The 12089-nt window shown below is 31.2% G+C and overlaps 1 protein-coding gene across 3 annotated transcripts in view; it reads left to right on the top strand.

Annotated features, from left to right (window-relative positions):
* The first annotated feature begins 1054 nt into the window (after nucleotides 1-1054).
* Nucleotides 1055-12089, top strand: part of Arpc4 (Actin-related protein 2/3 complex, subunit 4) — a 48570-nt gene continuing 37535 nt past the window's right edge. For 2 of the 3 annotated variants that reach the window (XM_075362785.1, XM_075362781.1), the window contains exons 1-3: nucleotides 1055-1190; nucleotides 2194-2327; nucleotides 7555-7698. In XM_075362785.1, coding sequence (XP_075218900.1) covers nucleotides 2196-2327; nucleotides 7555-7698 — 276 coding nt within the window. In that variant the 5' untranslated portion in view covers nucleotides 1055-1190; nucleotides 2194-2195. Of the gene's footprint in view, nucleotides 1191-1221; nucleotides 1469-2193; nucleotides 2328-7554; nucleotides 7699-12089 lie in introns of those variants that run through there. The other variant, XM_075362783.1, reaches the window with a different exon arrangement.

Raw genomic sequence — 12089 nt, 5'->3', positions numbered from 1 at the left:
CAGATCCACGGTTATTCGGAAATGTTTTCTAAAAATGAAATATTATTTATTTAAACATATAAATAATAAATAATCCCTTATAGTGCTGCACTTCTCATTCGGGCCGCTAAATTCTAATTTTCCTTTCTTACAGCGAGCCGCTCCCAAAATATTTTTTAGTAGAGATATTTCCAATAGAGGTTTTATTGTAATTGAAGACAAAATATCTTGAATGATTCATAGTCAACGCCAAGCAAAAACGACTGAGTATAAATTGATGAAAATTTGTATATATGTTCCTCTTAGGGTGTAACTGCACAATATGAAAGGATTTTTAGAAATTCCGAGTTTAAAGGGGTAAAATGGAGTAACAATGAAATTGATCATTTTACTAATTTCTCGGTAAGAAATGAAGACATCAGCTTGATTTTTTGTGTGTATAATCTTCAAGTGAATATCTAAAAACTAATTTCTAGATTTTTTAAATTAGACTTTGAAAGGGAGATGAAGAAAGTTTTAAAAAAATTAAAATTTGATTGTAAATTTTCAAAATTCCGTCTATACTAAACGACATGTTCAGTAAGATTTGGGCTTGCAAATATTATTCAGATAAATATTTATAAACCATTATCAGGTTTTTCTGAATTTCTATTTTTCTAAGGAATGTGAATGTAACGGCGCTGGCTCAACCAATACAGCCACTGCCACCGTTATGTATGTGTGAGTGGCTGTATCTGCCTCCGGTTACTTGGCTAAAAAATAAAATAAAAACGCATCATCGCAACGGAAAACGCAAGTATATAACGCGGGCGAAGCTGCAACAAGGAGCTAGTCATAGCTTATGAAACGAAATCAAACAATAGAATACCAAAACCGTCCTAAAAGATATTTTGATCGTTAACAACAGGCTAAAATAGTATGGTAAAATAATATTCAAGAGTACTTAAATATAATTGTGAAATTATGGGGGTTTTTATCCGTGTAGTTAGATATTAACGTATTTTGAAAGTAAGCAACTTATTTCGTCAAATAATTTTATGAGAAATGTTCAAAGTTGTCTGCTTTGAAGTAGGTTGTGTATGTTGGCATCATTACTATGTTTAGTGATCGTTAGTGTGATTACGTTTTGTTTTTATTATCTACCTTGTTCACTGTTATTCAGGAATATCTGTTTTCGTTGGAAGCTTCAGAATATATTAAGTAAAATCGCTGTAAGTTTTGTTGTATGATAGTGGTTTTAATTACAGGTCACCAGCTCCATATTTCTTAAATGCAGTGGGAGTTTCTGTACATCCCTTCCGTATAATAATACCAATTACGAGTGATTTATTATTCTTTACCTTTCTTTTTGCAGCAGTGATTGTAATAATGTATTACTCATTTTCGAAAATAGTGGTTAAATGTTCTTGGAGATCCGTTTGAAGTATATTGCTCTGTTTCATGTATATCCTTAACCTTTTATGCTTGAAGTTATGAACGTGACTTCCCTGTAAGTAAATAATAGTGAAATGCTTTTAGTACTGTTTACGTGTTGTAATTTTTTTGGGAACTAGTTTTGACCTAATAAGTATATTCTGCTCATCCCTCTCGTCAATTAAGACTGATGTGTTCAACATACATTTTGCTCAAATTTAGGAATTGTGAAAAGATTTTATTTGCGCGATTAGCAATCGCCGAGGCACACTACGTCATGTTTAGTACTTTATTATAAAATAGTAACTGAATAGCATTTGCATTTTAGCGAGTTTGGTATAACAGTATATATGAATTGGTGACAATGGCATTCAAATTATTGTCGGACATGATATATTTCATATTTTAAAATATTTGTATGAACAAACTAGAGTTTATATAGGTAATGATATTAAAAAAAAATATCTGTGGTTGTACTTATTTTGAGGATGGTTTTGGCATTTTGAGGGGCATCTATCAATTAGCTCAGGTCATCTGCAGTTGTTAGGTTACAGCTACTAATAAACAAATCTATTATTACATAAACAATTATAAATTTTTGTGGGAATTTGTAAAGAGTATATGTTCCATTAGTACAACTAATAGATTCTGTATATGAATGTGGATATCTGCCTGAAACATACTACAGGTGAAGTTAAGTGATCATTGGATGAGTAAGTATTTTCAATTTACAATTGATGTTAGGTTATTGGCTAGTTTTATTATCTAGCTTCATGAGTAAACTTTTACCAACTGTTGCAGACATGGATAAACCAATTGACAATTCATTTGTGGATGAAGATCCATTATACTGTAATAAAGAAAAAATCAAGATAGAAATAGAATATTCTTGTTTATTTGATGCCATGAAAGGTGGTGAACTGAAATTACATCAGGTAAGATTTTGATTTTTGTTATCTGTTTATCAATTGACCAGTTTAATGAGTTCTGAATTTTTGTGTTAGAGCTAATTCTGTAGTACCATTATATCTCCTCCTCAAAATTCTAGTCATGATTGATTTACATCTCTGAAATTAAGCAGGATTTACATCCCTCTTAATTTACAAATTGTAAAAAATTCACGTACTTGATTGCTGATACTTATTTGATTGATTTTGAAACAGGTAAGTAATATAATAAAATGAAGGGTACTTACGTATTAACGCCACCGCAGCTACAGCTTTATTTAAAAACAAACTAGTCAATCGGATTTCGGTGGAAAATGAACAGTCTTTTTATTAATTTTAATAAGTGGTTATTTACATTTATTTATTTTATAAATATAATTTAACCAAACTTAACCTACGCTCGCTTCGCTCGCTAACCTTGACTAATTAACACTGTAATTTTTTGAGTATTTATTTAATAAATTCAGTAATTATTGCAATTATTTATTATTTAAATAATCAAAACACTCCATTAGTCAAGGTTAGCGAGCATAGGTTAAGTTTGGTTAAATTATATTTATAAAATAAATAAATATAAATAACCACTTATTAAAATTAATAAAAAGACTGTTTTGAATCTATGTTAAACTCTATATCGGCCCATTTTCCACCGAAATTCGATTGACTACTTTGTTTATAAATAAAGCTGTAGCTGCGGTGGCGTTAATACGTAAATACCAAATGAAGTTAATTACATGAAAAACCATGTTAATAGAACATAAAGACACTGTAGGAAGTGGGCGAGATAACATGCATGAGGTTGCAGGTGTACTTCTCTGTTAACTTTATCCTTAATACAATATCAAACTAATAACTGTTATATTTAATTTTAAAAAATATCCAATTTTTCTATGTGCCAGAATGTAATGATGGCTTTGGAATTGCGAGGGGAGGGGTGAAGATGAAACAGTGAAATGTATTATTTGTTGTTTTTTTTTTGCCGCAAACTGGTACACCAGTAGATGACTCATTTGCAGGAAATACATTAATCTCAGATTTTAAAATAGAAATCAAAGATCAAATTGAAAAATCAAAATTTTTATTCATGTCTGTTGGAATGACTGAAACTGATTTTTTACCTGAAAATGTAAATGTTATATCTGAATTTTGATTTTTTTTTTTACACACATTTGATTAGTTTGAGTATTTCTTATGTAACTTCATACTAATACTTTAATTATATCTTATTTCTGAACTCCTTTCATCTGTGTGTTTAATAATTTACTTTGTTTTAATTTTTTCTCCTCAGTAGTTATTAATCTCCACTTTAAAGGAAGTATTGTGATTACAAAAAATGTCAGATTTCTATGGAAATATTCATGACCATCCCTGAATCCATTTTGACTAGTTTAAGCATGTCTGTACGTATGTATTTATCTTGCATAACTCAAAAACGATTAGCCATAGGATGTTGAAATTTTAGACTTAGGACTGTTGTAACATCTAGTTGTGCACCTCCCCCTTTGATTGCAATTGTTTGAACCAAAAAGCCCAAAATCCAACAGAAATTTGGCTTTTGGACTTTTTCTTAACTGCAGTAATAAGTCCTCATTGAGAGCTTTTCAACGACATATCATAAGTGGTACTTATTTTCATTGGTTCCAGAGTTAGAATTTTAATTAATGAAAGATTTGGATCTTACAAGGGGAATGCAGTTCGAATCAGACTTCATCTCCTTTTTTTTTAATTTAAATATATTGATTTATTAATAATTATTTACCTCTGATTATAAAAAAAATTTATGATAAATAATAATTGAAAATAACAATAAAAAAAAATTATGAAAAAATGTCAGAAGTACTTATGAATGAAATAAAATTTTATGTACTTTTCATGTTAAAAAAATGTGTATATGTAATTTAATAGGCATACAAGGAAGTAATGTGGTGTTCTCATTAGATTTTCATGTAGTACTAAATTTTTTTGATCGTAGTGCATTAATGTACAATCCATGTACCTATTTATTCTATGTTAGGATTTAATCTTCAATGTTTAAGAACTGATAATTGCTATGTATTCTCATGTGACATTACATTCCAGTACATTATATTCTTCACTTTTCTGGTCCCTATTTAAATTCTGTTATTTTTTAACTTTCCTTTTATTATTACGAGGGTCGTTCAGAACGTAACTTCAGTTTGGTTATCAATAAATCACAGTTGTAGATAAATACATACCATTATATACATCTAAAAACTATATATTTCCTCTACTTTTCAACATAATTACCATTTAAATTTAAGCACTTATCGTACCTTGTCACTAACTTAGAAATTCCAGCTGCAAAAAAGGCTCCCGCCTGTTCCTTACAGAACTTACGGTATCCTAACTTTTCCATCACTACCTCAAACAAAACAGTCCTGGAAATTTGTGGGAATTCATTGGAAAGCTCCGTAATGGTAAAAAATCAATTTTCACGCACTTTGGCATCAATCTTTTGAACCACTTCATGATTGACCACAGATGGATGGCCACTCCTTTCTTCATCATCCACTTTTGAATGAACGCACTCAATCAACTCCTTTGCTTATAATCTTTGGTCCATAGACAGTGCAAAGTTCCCGATCAATAATATCAAATATCCCGATCAAATATCTGCTGCTGAATATTGTTTTGTCTTGAAAAATCTTATAACAGCGCGCAGTTCACATTTTGTGGGGTTTTTTTATTGCAGCGCAGATTTTAACAAGTCAAAGAAAATCAGTGAGTGATTGCACAACCTTGCTGCTGACTGGCCTCCTGCGAACGTTCGTACCAAAACAGTAGTGCTATCCCCTCCTTCCCCAATAGTGATCAAACAGAGGTTACTTTCTGAACTGCCCTCGTATCTTTTATCAGTTTAGTAAGTCCGTCATCAAAGTTTCTTGTATGGGATTGTTTGGGCCTTGCGATCTTTACAGTATTTTTTCACACGTTCTAATGTTTGTGCCCTTTTTAGTGTTTCAAATGGTCATGTTGTAAGTTTTTTCTTGTGAATGAGAAGTGAGTGTTTTTGTTCTTTATTTTCTTGTTTAATTTTATCTGTGATGTCTTCTGGTGTATGGCCAATTTCTTTCAGATCCTCTCGTATTTCTCTAAACCATCTGCATCCTGTCTTGTTGTTTTTTGAGTCGAGATAGTACTGTACTAGCTGTTAAAAGAAATCTTGCATCCTCATGATACGTCCAAAGAATCATAGTCTCCTCTTACGCATAGTATCAGTGATGGATTCTAACTCTTTGTACATGACTTTGTTGGGCATGATCCACCAGTGCCCATCTTTCTGGTACTTTTTATCCATGCAGGTCTTTCCAATTCTTCTTTTGATTTTCCGAAGTCTATCTGCCTTTGATTATTCGTTCAGGCAGAAGAGTGTTTCTGCTGCATAAGTGGCTTCTGGTTTTATAACTGTGTTGTAGTGTTTTATTTTTACGTTTGTTGATAAACATTTTTTGTTGTAAGTGTATCAGGTAATTTTTGAGCTTTAGTTAGTTTGTTTCTTCGTATTTGGATCGAGGTTTTTTTTTTCATTTAGGTTGTTTGTTATTATTTCTCCAAGATGTTTAAATCGGGTTACTGTTTTGATTTTATTACCATTCATATTTATTTCTTTTAATCGTGTTAGGACATAATTTCTCTCTTTTCAACTGATATTTTGAGGCAACTTTATTTTCAATGTTTTGAAATTGTAATATCTGTGATTTAGCTTTGTTGATGTCGTTTGTTTTGATTTTTCAGCCTATTTTTACTTTTGGGGACTTTTTTTAGCAATTCTGTCATTACCGTATCTAGAGTACAGTTGAATAATAGCAGTAAGAGCCCATCACCTTGGCGCAGTCCTGTTTTTATCTCAAATAATTCAGAGAGCTCACCTCTGAATTTTACCTTCAACTTAGTGTTTATTAGGATCAGTTTTATCATGCTTTATTAATCTGGTATATAGTTCGAGATGTTGTAAAATTTTTATTAGGGATTCTCGGTTGATGCAGTCATAAACTTTCTTGAAATCTACAAATTTTATGTCCCTATTTCTTTTCCTGTTTTAATCCATTATTATCTTGAGACTCATGATCTGGTCTGGATAGCTCCTCCAGGATTGAAAACTCCCCCTGGTATTCTCCTAGTTCTTTCTCGAGTTGCGAACCGATCCTGTTGAGGATGATTCTTGAAAGAATTTCATATGTTGTTTCTAGGAGTGAGATTCCCCTGTAATTCTTAGGATCTGTTTTCACCCCGTTTTGTATAGCAGATGGATGAGGACTGTCATCCAGTGTTCTGGTAGTTCTTTGATCCAGATGTTGACAAGCTGTTGATGAAAGGCAATTTTTGGTGATCTTTTTACATGTTTCCAGATCCCTACAAAAGTCTGATCTTCTCCTGTTGCTGTGTAATTCTTCATCTCACCCAGTGCTTAATAGACTTTTTTTTATTGTGGGAGGCTTGATGTTTTTAGGTGTGGTGTTGAAGTTTAGGAGTTTGTTGAAATATTTAGCTGAGATTTCTGCATTGTCTTTATTGTTATGGGCCAGTTTACCGTTTTTATTCTTTATTAGTAGGATTGACGGGTTCCTGTTTTTGGAGCTGATTTTTTAAGGTTTTGGTAGTAGATTCTCGACTGTTTTATTGAATTCTTCAAGTGCTTGTGACCTCAGTGTGTCTTTATAGTGTTGTATTTTTATTCTCTTTAGGGTTCAAATGGTTTCTTTTCTTTGTTTTACTAGATTTTGGAAGGATATTTCTGATTTTTGGGATTGGTGAAATAGCCATGCGTTATGTTTTTTTTTTCTTCACTGTTTCGTCACATTCACTGTTCCACATTGATGTTTTTTATGGGATTTTATTGGAGCTAAATCTTCTAACTTTCCTTTTATGATATATTATGCAATTTTTTTTGTGTTCATCTGAACAATTTTGTAGAGTGGTCTTGGCCATTTTACATTTTCTCTTTTCACTTATTTTTGGATATTTGGTTTTAGCAGGTAAGGTAAGACAAGACGATCTTTGAAGCTATACTTTTCCTAATCTTGCAGTAATGTCAGCTAGTTGTTTATATATCACAAACAAAAACTAAAACAATTCTCCATGTAAAGTTGTGATAATGCGAAACATAAGATGCTTAAAAATTGTTATGCACGTTAGATTAATTTAAATCAATTGTTAAAATATCTGAATGAAATGTTTTAATTTTTTGTTACAGGATATTGGAAAATCACATCTATTGTTAACAAAAAAAGAAGATTCGCTTCATATAGAGACCAAAAACAGTTCAATAAATAATGTACCGTCTGTGGAAATTCCAGCAGTTAAGTTGGAAAAATTTGAAATAAAACATGAAGTAGTGGTAAGTTATGTATTTTTATATTTACCATTATTAAACTAAACTGTTAATAGCAGTTATTATCTCAATTTAAAAATATTTATTATTTAAAGTAGTTCAAAACAGATCTGAAATGCATTTGCTTTTCTTCTGGTAGCATTTATTAAACAGTTAAATGACTAAATTTAAATTTGTATTAAAATTATTGTTGTATAATTTGATACCGACATCACTGATGTCAGTATCAGTGGGTGCAGAATTTAGGATGTATTGCAGATGTACTTCTGGTATCAGAAAATATGTTACTTTTTAATTGCATATTCAAAGTTTTTAATATTACTCACTTACCTGGTAAAAGATAAGTGAAAGAATAACTAAGTTATTATTGGCACGTAAGTTGGCACAAAAAACTATACTAGTATTCAGCAAACATTTAGCACGGCTGGCTTACCGCACTATTAACTATCCTGAAAATATCCTATAACTCTGACAATGTACTGCATGCCATGTACGTATATGGAGCTATATAATATATTTTTATAAAGGAATGACTGTGTAACTGTGTTCCACCTGTCCTATCAGTCTATCTCTTGCACACAGTGTGCACAGCCTGTACACCGCCCGCTATACTAGGCTGACTGAAAACGTCAGTTTAATATAAATGATATTTATAACCAAAAATATATGATACGAATACGATACATGATACAAAATATGATGCTATTTAATAAAAACTAGTTTAGTATTTCAATTATTATTTTAAAGTATTTTAAATAATTATTTTTTTTATTCACTTTACTGTAGCTCACAAATTCCGAAGTCGCTGTCATCAGTAGATTCTGAAGAGCTCGTTTCCGATTCTGAATTCACATTTATCACAAAATTGTTGATGTGCACATCATATAAATGTTTATCTTCAATGTATTCTTTTTCAACGTTGACAAAATGCTCGCAGATATTGCTCCACTCAGCTTCAGACACTTAATGAAATTCCTCTTCGGCTAACTTTAGAACGTCCAACATGTTAAAAGTTGTATTTCTTTTAGTTACTTGCCCTTTCTGTTGATGGCATTTAAGTCAGGTTGATAAGTGGCAACTGTAGAACTGTACAATCATAATTTTCAAAAATGTCGTCTATTAGATACTTCTTTTGATTTTCTTTGTAATTTTATAATATCATAATTTAGTCTTCGTCATAGCAGCAGAACAGTTAATTCGTTGTTCGGCTAATCATTTTATCATATTGCTTTTTAAAGAGTTAAAATTGTCTGCTTTTGTAACAGAACGTTATGATATGATGTGTTATCTAGTACAATGACCACCAAGGTGGCAAGTTGGGAATACACTTCTCCCAAAACTGTTTCATGTACTTTTCAAAATCCATCGATTTCTGATCATCTCCTTTGTTATTTGACTTTTATTATAAGTAAAGCATTGTTAATGAATCCTTTATTACAGCCGGCATGAACAATTATTAATAGTGAGCCCTTTGATAGTGGTGTTTTCAGTCCCTCATGAATCTCTGTTGTGTCTAACCATGATTTTGGTCTTACATGACTACTTCATTTTTCCTGTTTAGTCTCCAGGAATCACAGTCAGGTATTACTTCAGAGGTTGATATATATGAGTGTAATCGAAGTGTAGTCTTGTACAGTCTCATTGACCATTCTGAGATGTGTGGTTAATTGAAACCCAACCACCAAATAACACCAGCATCCATGATCTAGTATTCAAACCGGTATAAAAATTTAACTTCCTTTACTAGGACTGAATCCTGGAGCTCTCAACTACAAAATCAGCTGATTTGCGAAGACTCATTCACCACTAGACCAACCCAGTGGGTTGTCGCATGACTACTGTGAATTTAGATTACATCTGTGTATACAGTCGGTCTTCCTTCTTCACAAAACAGGGAAATTTATCATAGAAATTTCATGCTTTGCATTTTAATGTTGTACCATTCTATCAGTATTTTCCGATTGACTTCTGTTTTTTTTCCCATCTAAATCCCATTTTACATAATACTCTTATAGATCTTTCACTTCCTCTGAAATTAATTTCACTTTCAAGGGATTTTTGCATTCTCTTCACAGTAGGAATGCAGTATTCAGTTACATAAAATTTGTTTATTAAATGTCTCAAATCATCTGTGACAAATGAATCTAAATTGGACACAGTACTTACATGGCGATTTACATGTTTTCTTGGTGAAATGAATGTGGATGGCTTCTTGGTTTCATTTGTTTTTCTTTCTGCTATAATTCTTTGGACCGTTCATTTTGATATTTTTGTCACTTAAATAACCATTTTCAGCACTTCAATTTCCCTCACTATTCCAGTTCTGGCATTATTTTATAAAAAGAAATTGTAAACTTTAAACATAATTTCCTTTGCCTGACTATGAATTCCTGTACCTATTCCTCTTAACTTTGGCACTTTAAAAGAACTGTATTGAAATATTAAATATTTATACATGACTGAATTTATGACAAAGCCTTAAATGAAAACAACAAAACAAATAGTAAAAATATATTACTAACTGTCATTCACTTCATTAAGTAAAATATAAACTGCAATAAATGTTTCTATAATAACCACTTCTAGAATGTGATTACAAGCAATCTGCGATTCTTCATAGTGCAATTATTAGAGTAGATTAAAAATAAGTAAATGAAATTCTTAGAATTGCATGTTGTGTTAACAATTCATAAATAGCACATTAGTCATGTATGATTCTATTATTAGTTCCTATACACTAGGAAGTAGGCCTAGATCACAACATCAATACATAATTAAGAATAAAACTCAATAATTACGCTACAGAACGTTTATGAAACCTACTTTTGTTACTTCCTTGTATGAAGTATTGTGATCATGAAAACCCATGGCCTCTGGATGAAAGGCTGAGATGCTATCACTCACGCCATGGAGGCCGACAGGTAACCTAACCTATAAAATTCTTTTTGTTTTAATATTTAGAGTTAAGATATAGAAAAAATGGTTGTATCATATTAGAAAGCAAATTTTAAATAATCAATAAATGAAAAAAAAAATTTTTTTTAGTCAAAATTTCAGTTGACTACCCTCTTAATTTTCCCAGTGTTGTAGATACACTTTTTTTAATATTGTTAATTTGTTACTAGAATTACACATTTAAAGAATGTCAAATTCTGCTTAGATATTTTGAACAAAATACATGGTGTGTTTTTAAAGTAAGGTCCATTATGAAATAAACACAACTGAACAAACTTTATTACTTACAAGTGAAAACTACATTTATTTACGACTTTTCTATAGCTTTCAACTTCAAAACATTTCTTTTAGCTTTTCATTTCCTCTTCAAGAAATATGGTTTTTTCTGTTTAGCCTCCAGAACCATCATAAGGTATTACTTCAGAGAATGAATGAGGATAATATGTATATATGTAAATGAAGCGCAGTCTTGCACAATCTCAGGTCAACCATTCCTTAGATGTGTGGTTAATTGAAACAATCCAACCACCAAAGAACAGCGGTATTCAAGATACCTTAAAGTCATACTTTAATCAAATTATTATCATACATTGCTTGAATTTAATCAGTAGGTTAATTTTGATTTCAAAAGATAACATCATGTATTGAAATTTTTAATATATTTATAAAATATCAAACAATTTTCAATCAAACATTTACTATACAAAATAATGAAATAGTGAAGTTTTTATTTCATTTACTTAATTAAATACCTGTGTCTCAACATACTGCTTGTCAAAAATCATCTGAGCATGTATATGATATATGATATATATATATATGATATATATATATATATATATATGAGTGATGACAAAATGTTGTCAAATTCAAAACCAAACAATTTCCATACCAAGTTTTTGTCGTTTTTTTAAAAATGTTAAATGGCTATCAGATTTGTCATTTGTGACCCCAAAAACCCTGCATAGCCGTTTTGCATATTTTGCAATTTTTTACACCTGCACTCTTAATTTACCCCTGTACTGGGGGATGTTTGCAAAAGTAATGGTGGAATATTGTATTGTCACCCAACCTTAGTAACTGTGCAAAATTTCATCAATTGGCAATGTCAGAAAGTATGTTAAATTAAGGATGCAAGATTTGAGGACAAACATGAAAAAAACATTGTGAGTTAATGAAAAGCAAGTAAAAACAATACTATTTGCAAAATCATACCCCCACATCAAAAATTGATCTAAATAAACTAGCGGCTAAGTGGGTATACTACCTCAATAATACTCTCTCTCACCATAAGGAGCGCTAGTGTAGCATTGACGTACAGCTGTTGTAGTCATCTAATATGTTGTGACATCGCAGGTGAGCGGTAAAATTAATTAAATGAATAATATTTAAAGTGTTAAAAAACATTTAAAGTGGTCGCTAGTACCGCCACACTCGTGTGA

The sequence above is a fragment of the Lycorma delicatula genome, chromosome 4 (genome assembly GCF_047948215.1).
Source record: "Lycorma delicatula isolate Av1 chromosome 4, ASM4794821v1, whole genome shotgun sequence".
Lineage (NCBI taxonomy): Eukaryota > Metazoa > Arthropoda > Insecta > Hemiptera > Fulgoridae > Lycorma > Lycorma delicatula.
This window is presented reverse-complemented; position numbering and strand designations above follow the sequence as displayed.